At 45.3% G+C, this 23,028-nt stretch overlaps 1 protein-coding gene across 3 annotated transcripts in view; it reads right to left on the bottom strand.

Annotated features, from left to right (window-relative positions):
* Positions 1-23,028, bottom strand: part of COL19A1 (collagen type XIX alpha 1 chain) — a 2,241,461-nt gene that overhangs the window by 550,349 nt on the left and 1,668,084 nt on the right. For all 3 annotated transcript variants that reach the window (XM_069606203.1, XM_069606204.1, XM_069606205.1), the window contains exon 18: positions 7,557-7,610. In XM_069606203.1, coding sequence (XP_069462304.1) covers positions 7,557-7,610 — 54 coding nt within the window. The remainder of the gene's footprint in view (positions 1-7,556; positions 7,611-23,028) is intronic.

Here is a 23,028-nt window from a genome sequence, read left to right as displayed (position 1 = left end):
CAAGTTCTGTCAATCCAATACACCTTTCTCCATGACAGCAAACACACACCTCCACTCAGTCCTGATGAAGGCCTTATCTGTATCCAACAACACTACCGCCAAAGGCCCTTTGCGAATCCCTACCCTTCACTATAGTTGGAAATGGCTTCCAAATATAGCTTCTGTTCTTGAAAAATTACATTGGTTTTCATGAATAACATTTTTCACAAACTCTTCAGTTGTTCTTGTCAAACTCTGTTCTAGTACTTTTTTTATTCTGCAGGCTAATAGGTCTACAATTCCTCCATGCAGTGGGGTCTTGTCTTTCTTCAGCAAGGGGTCAGGGGTAGCGTGGTGAAGCATTCTTGGAAGAATTCTGCAAGTAGTCAAGTCCCAAAACACAGCGTGTAAGAGATAAACTGCTGAGTCCCCTAGAACCTTGTCAATCTCTGCTGGTAAGGCCTCAGGACCCGTGGTCCAAACACTATTTAGTCCTACAATCATCTTCCCGGCAGGTGGGCTCCTCCAACCTTGCGTTGCCATTGTTATCCAGGTGTGGCAACCCAAGCCCTCCCAGAAACTCATCCAGTGCCCAGTCTTTGTGCATGATTTCAGAGTACATAGCTTGCTGTAAAAGGCCCTCAAATCTGAATTAGTTGTCTCTGGGTCACATGCTATGTCACTAGATGTCAAATGGAGATATCATTCTTTCGCTTTCCAGCCATGAACAGGACATACTCCATTTTCTTACTTCACATGTTATTCAGCTCAAATGTCATACATTCGAGCAAACTCCTTGAGTCGACGAAGCTGATACATTTTGTAGCAGCCTTCTGCATACTTGACTTCTCAGTCCAGTCTCTTGATCTCCTTTCTCTTCTTATTACTTCTCCTTGTCAAGGACATTGTCATTGTAATTGGTTATTTATAACGTGCTTAATACCCAGAGGTTTCTAAGAGCAGACCGGGGATCAAACTTGTGTTGCTCCACGTCGTCTTGTTTCCAAGGTGAGCGCGTTGCTACTGAGCTATTCTCCCGAGATCAAGAAACCACACATGTAAAACCTGAAGGCTTCCCATACGATTAAATTACTGACTTCACCATTTCGCTTGTTCTTTCTGAACTCATGAACCTTCTAATTTGTCTGGTTTTTGGATCTTCTCATTCTGAAGCTAGGACCTGTTGAAGTGCCTGTTCAAAGACAAGGTTATAGAGTGTCTCATGGCCAGATCTAGACTCAGTGGGGAACAAGCTGAAACCACTTTATTCCCCGTCTGTTTATTAGTTCATATTTGCATAACCTCCATCAAGGCCAGAAATAAGACATGCCTCTAGCAAAAGCCATGGGGAGAAGAAAGAAATGCACAGTCTATCCCAGTCACGTGCGGAAGTCTTCAGATATCACAGCGGTCAGGCATGCTCTTCTACTAGGCCCACGCGCCCTTGCAGCCCTAAACAGCCACAGCATCTGCCTCATACCAGTGGACCGATCAAGAATAGGATGCAAGACCTCATTAAAGTCCGAACCCGGAAGCAACAGGTCACTTGGATATTTATGGATATGCTGCGAAACTCGGTGGGAGAATAGGCTGGGATTGATAACCCAACGGCATAGTCATTGCAGCAGCGGATGTGATATCCTGTGCGTTAATCATCACTAGCATGACTCTGAACTTGCTGCCGTGGGCAGAAATCAACATAGACATGGTGGTCCTGTTTTGGATGAGAATGGCCTCCCTTCTTGCCTTTCAGGCAAAATATGAGACGCCATCTCTCATCACCATGCTAGTGTTTCAGCCTCCTCAGCACACAGAAACAGCTCTATTAGATCTGAAAACTCAAATAGAGGACTTAAAAGATAATGGCAAACTAGCCTTACTACTACTTTTGGACCTCTCTGCAGCTTTCGATCTGGTCAATCACCAGATCCTATGCCAACACTTGAAATCGGCTGCCCATTTTTCAGAAAACGCCACTAACTGGATCAGATCCTTCCTGGACAATAGACTAATGAGAGTATTCTCACCCACTGCATCTGCGACCCCATCGCCGGTCCCATGCGCAGTCCCTCAAGGGTTGTGCGTATCTCCCACGCTCTACAATGTTTTCACCAAACCATTGTTCGACGTGCTTGACTATCTGGGTGTCACCTATACTTACTATGCAGACGACACCCAGATACTCATCCCCATCACTGGTGACTACATTGCAGATGCCAAAGTTCTGAATGACGTATACCAAGTTGTACAAGCTTGGATGGCTCACCACGAGCTCTGTCTTAATGACGACAAGACAGAGCTCCTCATCCTTGGCACCCAACAAAAACGTAGCAAACTGGACCCAACCTTCAGCACCTTCAACATCGATGGTAACTCCATCAAAGTGGCTAAAGAGACCAAAACCTTAGGTATCTACCCTGATTCCACACTATCCCTAAATCGACAAATGAATGCAGTCGCTGCAGCCTCGGCTTACACTTGTAAGTTGATTACAGCCTGCCGCCAATTCCTATCTATCCAGAACTGCATCACTCTTGCCAGAACGTTGGTGATGTCCAAACTCGACTATTGTAACACACTTTATCAAGGCACCAACCAACGTAACCTTAAAAAATTGCAGATCTCCCAAAACAATGCTATCAGAGCAGCCCTCAATATTCCTAGGTCAGCGCACATATCCGACACTAGGAAGAGCTTACATTGGCTCTCGGTAGCCCAAAGAATCTCGCTCAAATCACTGACACTCAACCACAAATGTGTCAACCATCAGGCCCCTATCTACTTAACTTCCCGCTTTTCTCAGTACATTCCTTCACGGACTCTAAGATCTGCCCAAGCACAATCACTCACTATTCCTAAATACAACTTACAGACTGCCGGAGGTGTTAGCTTCCCAGTCCTCACCTCCAAACTTTGGAACTCTGTGCCACTGTCCATCAGAACTATCCCGTCCGCTACGCTGTTCAAACACAAAGCCAAGCTCTGGCTATCCTCTACTACCCACCCACTACCAGCCTAGCAACCTGTTCCACTACCCTTGAACTACTGGCATTGTTTGCATGAATAGTTAACTCTGCCTGCACCTGCTTTTATGCTCTTATGCCTATTGTGTACCTCGTGACCTAAGTTATGCTCCTGTGAATTTAATCTGTGCCTGTAACTGTATCAATGCCAGTATTGTACCCTGTGCCTCCAAGATATGCGCCTGGTTGCCCTCGGGCCTAGCGCGCTATACAAATAAATAAAATACAAATACATTGATGGGCTTTCTGTCAGAATGTTCTAGAGAACCCCAGGCTACTGAGATACGTCAATAATTTCTCATTCTTCTTTACACAATGTAACCCCTTCGCACTCCATGTATCATGTCATGAGTCCTAACCCCTTAAGTGCCCAGGGCGAGTATGTGCGTCCTTTCTGCATTGCCTTGCATAATAGCCTGGCAGGCTTGAGGTTCCGAGTGTCCCAGCATATGTTCCCATACCGTGACCACTTGGCATCCTCGGCGTCTGCACAATCGAAAAAGACACTGCATCGAGGCCAAAGTAGAGGCTCAACTGTAAGCAGCAAGACACCCGTCTTCCCTAGTAACACATGCTCACTGTTCCCAGGGAGGAGGGTCAGAAGAAGCCCACAAACCCACACGGGAACAAGAAGCCCGCCTGAACGAGTTGCAGCAGGAACTTGGCCAAAAAACGAAACCACAACTGCTAGAAGTCCCCTTAGGCATTTAAATGAGCGCAGTAGAGTAACAGAGGGGTAAGAGACACCAAATAAATAACAGCGTAAAATTAGAACCAAGACCCTTGAGTGTCAAGGTCCCATCAGTGAGGTGAACCAATGAACCTACAGGTGCAGTGTCCTCAGCCCACCGCAAGCCAATGCCACCTCTCAAACACCCCAAATTGTCTTACCTCCCTGTGAGAAAGGGTCTGCATGCTTACCGCTTCCCATCGCTCCTCTACCAGCCCCAATTTCAGGGATGCGAGAGCACAGAGGACGACTGCCTGCCCCATCCTCAAAGGGGCTGATGGCCATTACACTATATAGCTTGGACCACAACCAACCCAGCAAAGAAGTAACCCACCAGCATGTCTATAGCATATGTCCAATGGCACGTGATGACAGCGGATGAATGCGCATCACCCCAGCCCATGACCACCATTCGGACTATTCCGTCGGGATGCGCGGCACACCACACCCCAGCCCCGCATCCACCAGTGGAACAGTCTATGCACGCCTTAATATGCCGCATTTCCAACCAATAGTGCCCATGGACCAGGTTCTGGGAGGGAAATAAATCAAGACCGCCAGGACACGGGTCATCAAATTCAGCAGTACCACTTTGCCAGCCCTCGAAGACACGTTTCCTTCTGGCTAGAGATGCAAACTATTATTGGTGAACAGGCCAGAATATTTCACTTCACACGTGATTGGTTAGCTAAGGTTAATATTCAGAAGGCAAAGAATTTAAATGAAAAATCAAGCACCATTATGCCAGTGGTTTGCAGGGGTGTACTCTGGGGTGGGGAGGCGGGACAAAGTAATAAAGACGGGCCCTCGAAGTGGTAGTGAGGTAACACTCAGGTCTTCAGTTCAGCAGCATTTATGCCATACAGGGGAAACAAAGTCCCCTGGGGTGTCATAACCATACCATCTTTCATTCCATGGTCCACATGTGGTCTCGCAACCCACTCATCGCCCTTCTGTGGGCCGCCATTCAACCAGCATCAGATCCTGGGGGTGCAATGCCATTGTGGATGGCATGTTCTTAGAGTGAAAACTTGGAAAATGCAGTTTGAAAAAGAGCCAGCGGCCCCAGAAAACCCACTAATTCCGCAAACACGATGGCAAACGCAAAGGACCACACCTTGACACACCCTGGGGACAGACCAATGTAAACAATAACGAAAGAAGCCCATTCTCACAGCCGTGGGCAGCCCAGACTGGCAGGGAAGAGCCCCACACTGTGCCCCATTTACGTGGAAAAGAGCACATATGCAAATGCACGTTTTCACTAAAACGAACAGGAACATGTAATGTTCTTTCTATCTACCCAATGACTCATCCGGGCCACTGGTTGCTTGGGGTCAGCTGTCGATCTCTTGCCCTCAGGAAATAATTCTCCAAAGTCGCAGGCTTGTCCTAATAACCTTTAGGGGCACCCCGCTTGCAGTGGTCTTTGCTTCACTGAATGCCTTTCTGGGGGTAGTCCAGTAAAAAGGGAACCTGGTGTCCACTCCATGCAGCATTGCCCACTCCATGCAGCATTGCCCTACTACACAGACTCTTCCAGCATCTCCTGTTTTGGGAAACTCTGCGGCCCAACACGACATGCACAGTTAATGCCAGCCTTGCCCAAAATGCCAGGATCCAATGATTCAGGGAACACTGAGTACCAGGGTGGGTCCTGACATATGTGCTCCCGCCTTTTCACAGGCCCCTCTTTCCCCCCAAGGCAACGACTCTTAATATCCATCTGCCTTTTGAGGTAAGAGATGGGGGAGCCAAAGAATTCCTGAGTAGAGTCCAGCCACGGGGCCCAGCTTGCCTCTAAAAGCCAAAAGCGAGCTGAGCCGGAAAAAGATGCACCTCTTCCTGCCTGTCTCCCCACCCTCAAGCACAAAACCCATGCTTCTCATTCTGCCTCAACCCCTGCATTCCAATTTTGAAAGTTGCTGCACAGTGAAATTAGACGATTTGTCCAGGATCACACACTTTCTATAAAATGGGACTTAATCCCAGTCTGCATTTTAGACACTTAACCACATATCTCCTCATCCCAACCTGATGTAAATGTGTTTTAATGTAGAGTTTTAAGGAGATAGAGAATGCTCTGTTTGATTGAGATGACTTTAAAATACAAAGATCACAATATAAACCATCTTGACAATATACAGAACCTTATGCTAAGAAAAAAGATTGAATACAGCTTTGTTGTCACTATCCTGAAAGGAACTCTGCATGTACCAGAAAGCAAAGTCATGTCGTCCTAAACAATCTCATGTTCTGCAAATGCACTTTCAAGACTTAGATACACCATGACAAAACTGTTGCATACAGACTTGGATCTGGATCTTATGCACAACTTGTAGTGGGCTGACACCCTAAGGCAGCAATCCCCAGTCGTCCAGCATGCACAGGTGGGAGCAACATGTGGCATCCCCATGTCCTTCATGGTGGGAGGCTGAGGACAACAGAGGGCTGAGTGATAGGTGGGAAGCCTCGTGTGTACGTAAACATCCCCCTTGCCCAAGACCAGTGTGACCTCCCACTGCCTCAATCACAAACTGGGAGTAGAGGGAGACCCCAATGGTCTCTGCCCATAGCTCGCAGACTGGGGAAGAGTAACATCAACTGACATGGCAAGCCCGCCTTGTACAGTATAGGAAAATGGTACAGGAAAACCTTCTTGCCCACCAACCAGTATAGTACATCATCTACGTCACTTTTACATTAGGTTAGACAGGTGGCTAAGAAGTGACAGACCAATGAGGAATGTGAGGGATTCTTCAGCCTGTGCTGTGCGCATTAATATTATGAATGAACAATTTGCTTACTATCTGTAGAGATTAGTTTAATACACTATGTATTAGTATGACTTTTTGTGTAGTGCACATTTAACCAAATCACTTCTAAGTAATCCCAATTGTGGAAGCCAAGGGAAATATGACCCATTTAAGGTAAGTGACTTGCTCAGGAAGGCATAGATTGGTCAAGCGTGTAGGCCAGGTTATCTGGCTGTACAGTTTGGAATTTTTTAGGTTTGAAAGCACACGTGCTACCGTAGCATCTTTGGTTTTACACCAACATGCAATTGCTGGCAAGAGATAAAGAAAGGACTTCATGCAAGTAGATGACTGCATGCATTTCTCTTAACTGCCACTGGGTGGCAGTGTCATTTTAAAGTACCCTGTGAATGGAACAGAGGTAGACATGATGCTTGGCATGGCTCAAGTTGGGCTTCTTTCTCAAGGACACTCAAGCTGAGCCAGAGCCAGGCTTTTGGCTCACGCCAGGCTCAAGACGGCTCTGGCGTCCCCACTTCTAGTTGTGGTCCTGCAGCTTCTTCCCTTAAGACTGCATCTCATTGCACTCCTTGAAGTAGCCAGCTATCTGCACGCTAGGCTGTGGGACCTCCTCTCTATCTCGCCCATCGTTCCTTCATGGTTAATCTCTTTTCCCAAAAGGTCAGGCAGGGCCATCTTCATTTACCCAACACCTTGGGCCACCCTAGACAGCAGTGTGTATCTGTCAGCAGTGCGTGTGACCTCTTCAGACACCGGCAGTATGGACCATCGGCGTAGGTTTTATTGGGAGTTGGATTTTCAGTGTCCGCCATCTTCTTTTTTGGCAAGGCACTCCTCCATTAGACCACCCAACCTCAACTAAGACCAAAGTGTCATTGTGAAACCTGAAGGCAAATTGGTGTGTCAAGGGCGGAGCCAGTGCTCTGAGCTCACACAGCTGCTCTGCTGCCGGGCGTCATAGAATCCGCTTTGAGAGGCTTCTGGGAGAGAGACTCGCTGGCGCTTCTAATGACAATACATTTAAAGACTGATGGAAAGTTTACTTACAAGTGGTCCTGGCGGTCCTGGTTTTCCAGGGGGGCCGGGTTTACCTCGTCTTCCCTGTAAACAAAAAGAAGGAAAGAAATCATCAGTGGCAGAGCTCAACAGCGGTTTACAGGTCAAACAATCTTCATAACGCAGGGACTGAGCCAGAGTCTTATTTAGAGAAGGAGGGAGAGATATGAATACGCTCTGACCGGCTGCAGCATCCATCACCTCTAATAGCGTCAGGTCCGTGCTTAATAAACCTGGCAACTCGTGTATTTGCATCACAGTTATGCTGTATCGGCATGTGTCTCCCCAGCACCTTCCCGAGCTGAGCTGGAAGTTTATTAATAGGTAAATAATAAGAAAAGGCGATGCGGGACAGAAGTGCCAGCGCCTCAACCGTGATGAAGCAAATCAGGTTTTATCGTTGCTTTTCATAATGGAGGCCAGGGGACTGCCATGCAAGCTGTCACACCCCGCCATTTCATAATTAGATAGCGCGTGCGCACTCCATTTAACATATGTCTGGGGCACTATTTCTCCAACTGATTCGCTCGGCTGTCACGACTGGACTGAAATATGGGCCTCTCCCGTATCGATCAGCATCGCTTAAGGAGCCTGTCACCTGCGTAGACACACGAGCAGCAGAGCCCCGACGAGCGTGTGCGCAGCTAGGAGCGTGCCCGCGTCCCGCCTTCCGGCCACTTTCTATGGCTGAGGGATTCACGAATAGCTAGGGCCTATGGTCACGGTAAAACATGAGGGGCCTCATTACGACTACTGTGGAATGGGTTTAACGGCGCCGGTAATGGTGCCGGCGCCATTAAACCCACTCTGCACTATTACGAGGTCCCCTCGCGGTACCCGCTCTGGACGTCTGGTTTTCTAGACGTCCACAGCGGGTCCCACGAGGGGACCAGGGTGCTAACAACGGGCCCGTAATTGACGGGTCTGTTGTTGGCTCCCTCCCCATTCCCATTGAGCCCTGTGGGGGCTCAAATGGGAATGGGGAAGGACCGGGCCCGGGTTCCCTGAAGGAGGAAATACCGGGCCTTCCAAAGTCGGAATGGCCCCGTAATTCCCCATTCAGGGAACCCGGACCCGGACACGATTTGATTTTGGAGGCTAGCTCCAAAGTCGTAATGAGGCCCGAGGTGTTTTAGAGACGGCCAGGGTTTAAAATACCCCCAATTTATGATGAGATAACCAATATACGGTACTTTCTATGGGACCCATGAAGTAAGTACCCTATTCAACTCAACTCATCACTGGTTGGATTTTAAAAGCGTATGGTATTTAAAATACCACCTGTGTCGACCGTTGCCACAATAATAACAATCTGGGTCATGGTGTTGAATTATTACACTTAGCGAGCAGGGACGTCATTTCACCAAAATGCCTGGGGTCGCGGAAGTGATATCACACGACTCTTGACCTCTGATGACATCACAGGACGTGATGTCATTTGACTCCACCCCGAAGTGATATTGCGGGAAGCGATGGAACACGAGCTTTCATCCCTTGACAAAACAGGAAGTGGCATCAAATAGCGTTGTTCCTAAGCACACTACGAAAAATATGGTTATGATATCACTATAATGTGATATACATTTCATACAAGAATGGATCGTCATATCTATCATTAAAATTAGTGTGTATAGACCCATATTACCAAATTACTGGGAATGCAAGCAGACGTCCGTGGCCAAATGATAATGACAGTGCCTTAAGTGGCACTACAAATAGAGCCGGGGCTCATCGAGGGGGCGTGGCCTAACAACGGGGTCTTGATGGGCCGTTAGGCCACGCCCCCTTAACGAGCCCCGGCTCAATGTGCTACTGGCACCCCTGCCAGGCAGCCTTTTGTAGAGATTAGCACCCTCTCCCCTATGGGGGAGAGGGTGCTGATCTCTGCATTTATTTTGTATAGGCTTGCCTGGCAGGGGACAGCGCCTCGCCTATTCAGCCTTAATGGTGGTGCTGCCCCTCGCCAGCTGGGGAGGGGCAGCGTCACCATTAAGGCTGAAAGGGTGAGGCCACTGAAAGCAGAGGCCTTTTTCCTAAAGACTGAAACTCCCGCGAATCCGCGGGAGCTTCAGTATTTAGAAAAAAAGCCCTCTGCTTCCAGCGGCCTCACGTTTCTCCATAATGGTGGCGCCGGCCCACGTGCATCCCTTGATTAAAGGGATGCCTCGCAGGTGCGGCGCCACCATTATAGCTGAAAGGCATTTTTTTCTGAAGCCTGAAGCTCTCGCACACGAGCGAGAGCTTCAGGCTGTAGAAAAAAATGCTTTTTCGTGTAGTGGCCGGGGTTGCCCGGGGAGATTAGTGGGCCCCGGCAGGGCCCCGCCTCAAAACGAAATTTCGGAGCCTGCCGGGGCCCAGCCCCGGCAGGCCCCGGCCCACTTAAAGCCCTGGATAATGATGTGTTATCATATAGCACTTAGATGTAAGCGCTTCATATGGAAAAAATATGCATACAATATCACCCAACCTGTGTTGGTACCCATTTATCGACCTCAGAAAGATGAAAGGCTGAGTTGAGTTGTTTAAGAACAGACTAAATCAGTGACTCACCCCCTGAAATGTGCCTGAAATAAACCGTTGAGTCTAGCAATTATTGTATAGAATTCCAGAAAGACACATTATTTGGTATTCCTATTCTTTCTTATTTAGGGTCACTGCTGAAAGTGTTAGACTTGTGGAACCCCTGTTCTTTTATTTATTATTATTTTTTTTTAAAGAGGACTGAACAAGAAAGCCAGGCATTCCAATAGCAAAGAGCGACATGGCGCTGGTCGTAGCCCAGGAATTTGCAATAATATTTTAAACTTTTTTTTTTTACATTTATTTTTTTAGGGATTGCAAGGGAGACCTCAGGGGTTGCAGTTGAGACCCATGGCGACCCCTAAATGACGTCCCTGTTAGCGAGATCAACTCTACCATAAAAAAAATAACATTTCATGTGTTATCGATTTCTCCGGATGAAATATGAGTGCACGTCTTCCCCCAACTCTCTAAGTGATATCCTCTCAAATGCTGAATACCATCGAAATTGTGCCGTGGAATTACGAAAACCGTGTATCGATGTGTCTCTACAGTGCATTTAGATAAGATATAAAACATGCGATGAAATATATTGCAATCACAGGGTGCCAAAATAAATGCAAACCCTAAAAATGAAAATATGGTTTACCATTTAGGGTGGTAAGTTTACAAGCAGAAGGAAATAATAAATACCACCAGCATCACATTACCACCCATTTCCGAACATTGACTATAATCCAAAAAAGCCTGAAAGCCCTGCAGCTCTAAATACCACTCTAAGAACTCAAAGCCACAAATAAGATGGCGGAGCTGATACCACTAGTGGAAAAGAAAATACCACCGGTTCACACAACTAAAGAAATCACAGCAACCTACAGTGCAGTTAAATAAGTCCAAAAATTCCACCAACTCATTCAGGGTGTTAAATTCGGTAATACCTGGCGGTAATACCTGGCACCGGGCACACATGTGTGGGATTTCCCGAATCACCCGCGCTTCAGTTAGTGTTGGTTTGAGAACTTTTCCGGAGATTCGGATGGGGAAATTCGAGGACACCCGGGGGAAAAATGAGGGTGCTGCAAGGGAAGGTTGGCACTGCCATGCCCGCATGACCCTACATGCCCCTATGGCTGACTGGGGCATGGCAGGTCCGTGCAGGCGAGCGGGCGTGTTAATATTGTTTCTACAGGTTTCCTACACTAGAAATTAAAAACAGTTATATCCTTGGGGTGCTGTGAGGGGGGGGTGGGAGGCGATGTGGAGGAGGGGGCGGGTACATTTCTTTGGTTTATCGATTTTGCGCTGCAACCATAATGTCCCTTTAGAAAAGTTTTTCTCCACATTTTGAAAAGACATGCAAAGTCAGGCCTATATTGTTTTCACAAGGTTGCATGTGAATTCATCAAAGGTCACCAAACTTATAACCCTCCCATACCTGTTTTTTCCTGACCCTGTGGCGTTGTGGACTGGGTGACTTGGCTCAACTGCAGTCTGCTATTTTACCATTTCAGGTGAAAGGGTTCTTTTTCAAGTCGTTTTACACCCGCCATAGCTTTCTGGCTGCATTCAATAGATAACCCAATACTCCAACCACAAGGCTGTCAGGACTATACACGACTGTTGATCCCCCAATAAGGGGGAAACCAGGTATGTAGTTTTCCTGACAGCCTTGTAAAATCTCTATTTTTACTGATTAAGTTGATTAATGTATGAAATGGCTCAAATGGACTATCATACTTTCACATTTCAGGGGAAAGTTTTTTTTCAAACTAATCATAACTTTATTGATGTATTTTATATTTTACATGAATAATACTAATATATAATATATGCATGAATGTCCTCAAATATTTGTCATGTTCAGGAACTTAACAGCAACGTCCCCAAACATCTGAGATGTTCACGGAATTTGGAGAAGAAAAAGTACCTGATATTTGGCCTTTTCTGGACATATTTCACCAGATCGTTTTGACCCCTTACTTCCAGATGTAGTTTCATTTCTAAGACAAGTGGAATTTGTTTTATAATATTTATTATTGTGACATTCATGGACTATGGGTGCAGTTCTCAAATCCAACATGGCACCCGTATCAAAAGTTTAGCCACAACTCACGTTTCTCAATTGACCAATCGTACTTGCGTACGATAACCACAAATGATCCCCAGGTTCATTATTGGTCCAGAGCTGTCTGCGGACAACGAATCAGGAAGTGAGTCCACGGACCGAACCAAGATATCACTCATTTGTTTTGATCCACTTTTAGGGCATTTTAAAAAAATCAGCTGGAGAGATTAACACCAAATTTACAAAATCATGCTTCTGGGATGAGACTGCCGCTCCTCACGCAGATCCGTACAGCAGTTCAGGATGTAGCAGTGAGCATCTGTTTCCTATTCAAGTATATCTGGATTTTGGGTTGGCCTAGGTACGCCTGAATACATCCCCCTATAACTTTGCTACCCCCATGACGGAACCCCACCAAAATGAGTCAGGTCTATATTTTATTTTGCAAAGTTTCATATAGGATCATCGAACGTGCCAAAGGTATAAGCCACCCAAAAACTGTTCTTCCTCTGGGAAAGCCGCCAAAACGATTACTACGTGGTCGCTATTGCGGAGCTTGTATATATATATAACATAATTCGCAATTTGAGGGAAATTCTATTTGCCTCCTTTTTGAGAATTATTTGTCTTGGATGTATGTTTGTATTTTTCTATTTTGGAATGCAGAGAATGCTTTATTCCCATGCAGATGCCTCTGTGGTTATTGGGAATTGAGTAGTTGCATTAACTGGAGCAGCATTTAATATCCAAGCTTCAGACCATGGTACAAGTAGAGGTGTAGGATTATCTCTCGGCGGCTTTGGGTGAGGAGATCCTGGCGATGAAGCTTTTCTTGAACGTATTTTTTAATTTCACTAATGTTGCTATCCGACCCTACGTCAGAGGTTTGGATTGCAGGTAAACATCTTTGATTGGGCACTGCATTGACTGTATCCTTCCTGGCTGTAGGAACTCATAATTCTGAAGCAGATTCCTCCTCGCTGCAGTAGAGCAGGCTCGGCTGATTGTCCCTAAGTGGTTTCTAACTTTCACAGTATTACTAAACATGTGCGTGTCCCATGCTGCACTTCACTGGAACATTAAACCCAAAGTATCACTCCTATATGTATGACATGCAAATTGATTTGCAAATCATGGGCACCACTGATCATTGTACAGCCTTGAATGCCATCTTATCAAAATGTAATAATTAATAAAGCAGCTTCTAGGAGAATGGACAACAAAGTACTATTTTCAGTTCCAACTCCATATTGAAACTTTTCTTCTCTACTAGTCTCAGTCTAATTTCTTCACAGTGGAAACAATGGCTTAGTGGAAACTCAAAACTCACGATTTGCAGAGCAAACCATTTCTTGTTTCCTTCTGCCCCCACCCAGCCTTCAAGTTGAAGAAGTTGTGAGCAAATGCTTCCTAAATTCGTTTTGCTTCCATTCTCCTATCTGCTCTTTTACTAGAAAGTTCAGGCTTAAATTCTTACTTATATTTAACCAACACCCTCCACAAGCCCTTAAAACCTTTCAACTGCTGGCACTCAATGACAGAAAGTGGATCAATCCATCAAGACCAGTAAGGTGGTTCATTTAACTAACCGGATTCACAAACATCTGCCTCTCTCTGCCACTGAATTAACCAGCACCAGCCAGAAAAGACATTTGCTAGAATGAGCCAAAGCTGATAAACCTCTGCATGCCCCCATCCACTCAAGGAGATATGCCGTGATATGCAAAACTCGCTGGAAGTACCAAAATCCCTAATAGGCAGGACATCTTTTCAATTCTGTCTGCACCATGACCATTCTATGAACAGCAGTCAGAGATGGTAGGAAATGTGTTGCACCTAGATGGATTTAAGGTATAGGAAATGTGTCGCACTTAGCTGCACTTTGGGGGTAGGAAATGTGTTGCACGTAATGAACCATATTAAAAACTCAGTATTCTGCATACTCACCTGAAAACTCTAAACTAAAAACAACCCTAACTCCACCACACCACAATTCTCACACACTTCACAACACCCAACATGAGACCAAACACATGAAACACACAAAGCACCTATGCACAATCACACCTCAAAAACACAAGCCGGCTATCAAACAAAAACGCACCAACGCTCAGTGACCGGTTTCTCCAAACTGCAGTTGCCAACGGCAAATCATAGCTCTCTTGCTCTTCTCCTTCTCAATCTCACAACCCTCCTTCCATTGCAAATCCGCCAGAGCACCAAGAGACCATGCAAGTGGCAGCAGTGTGCAGTACAAGACGTAATAACATAACAGTCATATAAATGTGCTCGCTCATTCACTCATACAAATTAATTTAACTTCATTTTCATTTGATTGGATTTATAGAAGGCCTTTTGCCAAAGGCACTGAACAGAATATATAAAAAAACAATACAATCATGATAAAATGTAAACATGGGGAACACAGAAAAAGGCAAAACAAGAGGATTAGCAGACAATAGAAGATAAAAGATGAGTTTTAAGGGTTGATTGGAAAATACAGAGAGATGAGGCAGAACAAAGTGAGTGGGTAAGGGAGTTTGAATGCTTGAGAGCTAGAAGAGCAAAAGAACAGAAACGAGAAGAAGCAAATGGAGGTTTGGGAACAGTTAAAAGAAAAACATTCTGTGATCTGGGAGGAAGGACTAAATGGGACGTAGAACGAGAGTAAGGGAGAAAGATAAGGGGGAGGCAGACCATGGGTACATTTAAAGACAACTGAGAGAAAATGGTAGAGAAGACGGGATTCAAAAGGGAGTAGTGAAATAGAAAGTAGAGAGGGTGTAATGGAAGACCAAGCGGGTAAAGAAAAAAGGACACGAATCGAGGAATTATAAACAGAGCAAAGAAGAAGAAGATGGGAGGCAGGAACACCAAGCAATAGAGATGATCAGTAATCAATACGAGAAAAGACAAGAGAAAAAAGATGATGTTTTGTGGCATGAAAAGAGAGATAGGGGCAAGCAAGATGGATGCTGAAAAGTGCATACCCACAAGAGTGAGCAAAAGAAGAAATGTGAAGAGAAAACGAGAGAGAAGGATCAAAGATAACGGCCAAGTTATGCACACATAGTGAGAAAGAAAGAGAAGATGGAGGAAAAGAGAGAGAAGGAGTGGGAAGACTAGGAGGAATGGTAGAAGCAGGATAGAACAGACTCTCTGTTTTAGAAGGGTTGAGATGTAGAAAATGAGAAGACATCCAGTTATTGAGTGTGATGTTTGTCCTAACTTTGCCTCTTCCATTTGCCTTGTTAATAATTTGTGGCATATTGGCAACTGGTTGGTGAATGTTTTGCAAAGTAACATGCCGATCAAACATCAAATATTTACTAATGGTGAGCCGGTCCATCACAAGATGGCCTTCAGGATGTTTCTAAAGTAATGGTCCTTTTTGGCCTAGTGTATTCCTGTCTGTCACCGGAGTTGATGCCGCGCATTGATGAGAACACCGCTTGAATACCAGTAAGATACACTAAACTCAATAACGCACATATATATAAACGCTCCTTGTTTTGATTTCATGACACACTAACAACCTCCTGGGTGTACTCCAATCTGGATTCCGGTCGGGATATGGCAGGGAATCAGCACTTCTGGACTTAAAGAATCAAATGGATGAGTTCAAAGACGCCCGGCAGGATTGCTCTCCTCCTTTTGCTTGACGTCTCAGCAGCCTTCGATCTGGTTGATCACCAAATTCTCTGCAGACACTTCTCCTTAGTAGCCAATTTATCCTCAGAGGTACGTACCTGGATCTCATCTTTTCTCTCTAACAGAACTATAAGAGTATTCTCACCCTCAGCTGCAGCCCAACCAACTCCGATCATTTGTGATGTCCCTCAAGGCTCCTGTGCCTCCCCTACGCTGCACAAGGTTTACACAAAGCCTCTCTTTAACCTTCTTGACATTTAGGGAATCTCCTACACTAATTACACAGATGATACCCAGATATTCCTAACAATCACAGGAGACTACTCCACTGACACGCACACTTTAGGCGAGGTCTATTATACCATCCAGGCCTGGGTGGCACATCACTCTCTATTCCTCAATGACGATAAAACAGAGCTGCTCTTGGTCGGCTCTCAACCCCAGTTACATAAACTTGAAGGAGCCTACAAATCCTTCATTATTGATGCCATTACTATCCCAGTCTCTCGGGAAGTCTAAACCCTTGGGGTCTTCTTGGACTCTAATCTGTGTGTAACCAATCAAGTAAAAACAATTGCCTCTTCAGCAGCCTATACTACCAAACTAATCAATGCCTGTAGACCATTTCTCCTCCGACAGCTGCATTACATTAGCAAGATCTCTAATAGGATCCAGATTTGACTATTGCAATTCCCTATTTGCCAGCACTGGTACTCCCAACATCAATAAACTGCAAATCATTCAAAACAATGTGATGAGAGCAGCCTCGAAAATCCCCCAAAAAGATCACATATCTGCGGTCGGTAGAAATGTGCACTGGCTGCCTATGCGCAATCACATATTGTTCAAAACTCTAGCCATCACTCACAAGTGCATCTCTAACACTGCTCCTAAATACTTGTCTCAAAGTGTTTTTTCTAATTTCAATCCACCAGACCTACCCACTCTACCTAGACGTGCCGTCTCACCACTCTGGGTTTCCAACTTCAAAGATTTGGAGGCCTCAGCTTCCCGGTGATTGCGGCAAAGAACTGGAAGGCCCTTCCATCATCCTTAAGATCAGAACGCTCTTATTGGGCTTTCCAGAGCACCTTAAAGCGTGGCACTTTTGTCAAGATCAGGAAACCAGAGTTTACTGCTAGCATGATCTTACCTAAATCTCTGACTCTCCTGTAACAAGCAAACTTTAATTTAGTGCCTTTCCTTTATGCTATATTCTTTTCTGTAACCAGCGCCTCGATGCCTATGGGTTTAGAGCGCTATACAAATGACAAAATAAATAAATAAATGTCATTGGCCACACCACCACCCATGTATGCCATATCCCTTTTTACTCCTGAGCACCTGCAGCCAAAGATCAGATCACTTTCCCTCATGACGCCCCATCATTATATGATATGATATTTTATTTATATTTTATTTATATCGCACTCATACACAAGTATTTCAGAGCGCTACCAAGCAAAGGGAGGGGAGCAAGGGAGAACTTTGAGAATAGCCCGTAAGTCGAGGCATGTCTAGGCCAACCCAAAATAACAAACCACTTCTACTGCTCAACACCTGGTGTAAAAGTAGTTTACACCATGGTGGTAAAGTTGGCGCAATTAGCGCCTGGGTCGTAATGACCCCCATTGTCAGTTACTTAAATCTTTATTTTATTAGTACCCTTGGCGAGATGGTAAGGCTCGCTTGCTTTCCTTCCATGATGTCGCCTGGCGATTTAGTAAACTTAAGCAGCTTGGGTAGTGCAGAGCAATGTAGCAAAAGTGGACACTTTGTGCTATAAGAAAGCGCTCTGTACAATTGAGAGAGATGTATGAGCAGGGACGTCATTCCACCAACATGCCTGGGGTAGCGGAAGTGGCATCAGACGACCCTTGACCTCAGATGACATCACAGGAAGTGATGACATTTGACCCTGCCCCCAAGTGACATAAAGAAGTGATTGCACGTGACCTTTCACCCCTTGACAAAACAGGAAGTGGCATCACATAGCATTGTTCCTCAGGACACTAAGAAAAATGTGGTTACGGTATCACTGTAATATGATATACATTTCATACAAGAATGGGTCACCATATGTAGCATTAATATCAGCATGCATAAGCCCATATTACCAAATTACTGTGAAAGTAAGGAGACGTCCAACACAACAACCTGGACTGGTGTACATCCCTCAGGCTAAACTGTAAACAGATAGAGTATCTCGAAGAGGCCTAAATCTCAAAATGAAGAAATCCAGTGCCTGACAAGAGTCTGGTCACAATCTGCAAACAGCATCTGACCAATACAAGTACAACCAGAAAAACAATAGTCTGGAAGGTTGCCCATAGCTGTGCCAGTGGTTATGAATGATTGAAACCTTCCAGCCATCACCTTTCTGTTTTGCATATTTGGTAAGTAACCCACAGTGCTTTTGTTAGATAGGAGATAGAGGGGAAGGATGTGCCATTAAATGCAAACAGCAGCAGCAGCTCCATGACATCATCCATAGAAAAGGTCCATTGTATTATTTTCTTTGGTTCTTCATATCTTGCTTAGTGCCAGCCTCCTCCAGCTTCTAAGCACTGGACCAGGAACTGAACCCATGTTGCACTGCATCCTCTTGTTCCCAAAGCAAGTTTGTTGCCCCTGGGCTATCCTTCCAAATATATATACATGTTTGTTTTGGTTGAGGAAGCAACAGATGGTTTAATTCAAAGTGGGGGACAACTTCATGTACATTAATGATCTCACCTTGCATCTATCTACAGTGTGCCTGTGATGCAGGTATGGCGGATCTGGGTCAGATCACACAATGCCCAGGCAGGATTGGTGGCAGAAAGCCACTGGGGCGCACCCCTCTCATCACAGGCCCAGTGGTTCACTGGATGTGCAAAGCAGACGAGCATCACTGATGAGATGTGCGTTCATGCTGTGCTGTCACAGTACTAAAAGCTGCTCTTACCAATTCCCAGATAACTAGACATAGCTCCAGTACCCTTCCTGATGCAGCAGTACTGGGTAGGAGCTGCACAGACAGCCCCACCTCTAAGCCCAACCATTCTTCACTATTGCCTGCCAACATGTTAGTGATGGCGGCGTCATGGTTTTTCTTGCATGCCTGTTATTTCTCCAACTAACAAGATCTAGATTCCATGTGAAAAAAGCTGTGGCACATTTAGCTGCATTTACCACTGCCTTTTACTCGTACAACACAGATATCTGCTCTCACCATTGCCTCTTTGTTCAGCGGCCCTGGGGTAGCAAGAAGAGGTCTAGGGGGACCAGAGGGGGAGTCAGGGGTAGCAACTGCTACCCCTGGCTACCCCCAGATGACATCCCTTTGTGTGAGGCCGCTGCTGTTCCAGGCCACAGCCTGTGGATGAATCCCAGATTGCCTGGGATGGGAGAGAGAGGACTCTAACAGCTCTGTAATGCAAAGAAGTGAGCGTGGAGGGAAGAAGGGAACCCAATTGGCCTCTGGAATCCCAATCAAGAAAGGGAAGTGCATGCAGGGCCAAACACATAAACGACTGTTCTATATCCCTCCAATGAATGGACCAAGACTCTGCTGCCATGATATAATTCCCTCTTCATCTATGCCAGCATGAATTCATAGCAGGATTAAAAACAAAGAGGTGACGGCTGGAAGTTTTAACATTGATTTTAATTCTGGCATTGCTCTGGGCAACCCGCCAGACCATCGTTCTTTGCCTGCCAAGCCATGACAGAAGGGAAACACCATATGGAAATCAGGCTTGGTCCCACCCCAAAGGGGCAGTCCAGCCCAAAACTGCTATGTCCCATCCCTTCAGCCCGAGACCACAAGCATCCCCAGACATTTTTCGGTCTAGTTGGGCATCATCAGTGAGGAGTAGCTCGGAGATCTAGGCCCCGGCAGGCACACGGCCCAGGTCTGAGCATACAAATCCCACTTGGATTGACAAAGTAAAAACAAAGATGTGATGGCTCGAAGGTTCAAAATGAATCTTGACCTCTGGCATTGTTTTAGGCAACCTTCCAGACCATTGTTATTCGCCTGCCAAGCAATTGCAGAGCAGAGACCACAACATGGAAGTCAAGGACAAGCTAAACTGAAGGGCACACTGTGAGGGATTGCCAACTGGCAAGGGTGAAAACCCCAGGCTTTTTAAATTTGAATTAACAAACAGAATGATGAGGGTCAATTTGTGTCCAAAAGGGGTAATCTGCAAACCAGATTCCCCTTTCTGTTGACTCCATGTCAAAAGCATAGTGCACTCATGCCCTGCCGCAGCAGTAGCCTGATCTGCGGCACCTGGTCTACTTGAGGCACAGAACAGAGTCAAAGGTCATGAGATGCCCAACTGACAACCGCAGAGACAGCTAAGTCAATGCGGTGCAGAGGAAGTATTGAAGACATGCCCCCTGTATTCAAAACAATGATGATCATGAGTCACCCATGCTGGTGGTAGAGTAAACACTAAATAAAAAATATGCCTACATTAAGGCATAGTGCATGGTGATGCATATGATCACGACTGCCAAATTCCAATTGATTTCGCTCATGTGTCAGCTCCATTGTGAAAGTTGATGTATATTCCTGTCAGCCGGGTGTAGCCCACTAAATGCAGGATGAGAACCTGGAGGGCCAGTCCTCCCCTTTGATCTCTTTGTGAGGGCTGATAACACCCTGTGAGCTGCACAGCTGTCCTGGGCCTGGGAATCAAGGGAGCACACTGATTCAAAAGGAATAGCCTCACACCAGGGGGCTGCATCTCTAAAGACCTTTGCTCTCAGTAAGAAGGGAAGGTGTCAGTGTTATGATAGGCAAGAGGGCTCTGGTTCAGAGAAGGAGGCTTCCACCTTCTTGATTGTCACTGTCACGCTCTCTCTTTTCTGTCCCCTCCGCAACAGGCGCAAAACACTTACAGTGTGTCATCAACTTGGCACAGTCCACTCCATTCCAGAGCAGGGATTGGACCACTATGGCAGTGTGATCTCTAAACTGCGTTTTTGCAACAACCAGAAAGTGGCTGCACCACCCTGCTACACATATTTCAGGTGGGGTGGAACAGAGTACTCACTGCAGGAATGTGCCAGTGTGCTCTGCAACAATTAACATGGAGTGAAGTGAAAGAGGCAGCATTAATTTGCTAAAAACCCAAAATGCCTCTTTAAAATGACACTTTTTCAACCTTCAAAGGTGCTGTTTGGCGCTAAATCCATCCATTTCTCATGAACCACTGTGGTTAAAAAGACCCTGCAATGCCCAGGATCATTCATTATGCCTCAGAGGCACCGGGCCTCATTTGAATGACAGCTCCTGTCAAAAGTATCTTTAAAGAATCAACCATGGGCTTTGTTTTCATTTTACATGGGAAACGTGTCTATTTTCTTTGCAAGTGTATCAATAATCAGCTGTTCAGGGAAAGACTCTAAATAGATGCTGTTAAATGTATCCATGCTGCAAAACAACTCCAGCACTCAAGAAAAGAACTATAGCTGCAGAAAGTGTGCATTTGCTGGAGATGAAAACCAAATTTAAAGAAATAGTAAAATGTGCTTTTTCTGACTAAAGAGAGAAAATCGCCTATTTAAAAGTAAATTGTTGGGTAAAGGCCTGCTTACTTAGAAATGTAAAAGGATTTGTTGCTGGTAAAAGTGCACCTATAAGCTGTTTTGATTCCATAGGTTTAAGTCAAGATGTAAAATGAGAAAATAAAAGCTAAAACTCAAGCTAAATTGGCAAACTGTATTTAAAAAAACTGCTCTGCCAGTTGCTAGCCCTGAGAAAGGGTGACACCTCACACAGGAGAGCGCTAATTGCTAGCTTGGAGGACTTTGAATGCACCAGGACAAAGGGACTTCACAAGCTCATCAGACATTTGTCTTTGCTCCAGGCTGGGACAATAGCAGGCTGAGACTCTCACCTGTCAAGTGTGAGGGGCAATAAAACCTTCAATCAAGAGAGCGGCCTTTCATCCTGCTTCAAAGGAATTGACAGCTGCTTGCAGTTTAGGGAACGAAAAAAAAAACTGAGCAAGTGACATTTGGTTTTAAAGGTTATTTTGTAACTGAACTTTAAAATACGCTTAACTTTGCAGCAAGAATGAGGAAACATATGCCAAGTTTGTAGTTCTAAATCTAATTTTATGCTCTTTCTTTGAAAACTTGGTAGAACTCATTACTGCATAAGGAACAGAAGTTGTACAAAATGACAGATTGCAGGGAAAGTATTGAGGTCGCGAACATAACATTTTGTACACACATCCCAGGGGTAAATGTGCAGCTGTGTACATAATTGGAGAATTTTAGGCCACATCTTTCATGGTTAAAATTGCCAAAATGTAGCAGAAAGGCAAAACCAGGTCCCACAGACATGGGATTTGGATTGAAATATGACACACAAAATATGTAACCTGTGTATCTGATTTTCTCAGAGGTTATAACTGCATAAATATGTATTTGTGTCAAAATTAGATTTTGATTCCAGTAGCTAGGGGAGGTTTCTAGACATTGTAAAAGTCATCCCATAAACATGACATCCTTCTTCTGTGATCCAATCAGCTGTGGACAAGGCGGAAACTATTCTCTGGCCCAATCCTAGCAATATGGGTGTGGGTAGTAAGCCTGCCCCTGCCATATACTGTAGTGATGTCATCTGGCATGATAAATAAGGGCCCCTGATAGCACACAGACACACACTGATTCCTGACTTTATTCCTGAATTCCTGCATGATGTGCTGTTCCTGATTTCTTCATCCGGTTTGATCCTGATTCCAGATTTTCATTGCAAAGCCAAGGCCTAGGCCTATGCATTGCTGAACCCCTTTTCAGCTAGGCCTCAAAAGGGAAGCATCCTGATCCAGTCTGGCTTGCTGCTACTAGATGCATGCCTGCAAACTTGCCACCCCACTGATCTGTAGTATCCAGTAACCAGAGGTGCCAGTCCAGCGCAGTCCAGTGACCAGAACCGCCCAGCTGATCCTGTTCCACCAGATTTGTCCAGCTGTCCTTGGTTAGACCCGATCCGTGTGACGACCAGAACCCTTGACAGTCCAAAATCCTAAATTAAAGTGGACTGTACGTATTAATAGGAATCATAGAAAGCCATAGCATACCTTGCCTTGCCTTGTTCTATCCCAACCTCTAAAGCATCCTATCCTTACCTTAATAACTTTCAACATTGTCAGAATCCTTATTGCCATCTTGTCTTTGATTTATCTTGCTAAGCGCCATTTCTTTAGTCATTTTATCTTGTGC

Source organism: Ambystoma mexicanum, chromosome 4p (assembly GCF_040938575.1).
Source record: "Ambystoma mexicanum isolate Mex_15411 chromosome 4p, UKY_AmexF1_1, whole genome shotgun sequence".
In the NCBI taxonomy this organism is placed as follows: Eukaryota; Metazoa; Chordata; class Amphibia; order Caudata; family Ambystomatidae; genus Ambystoma; species Ambystoma mexicanum.
This window is presented reverse-complemented; position numbering and strand designations above follow the sequence as displayed.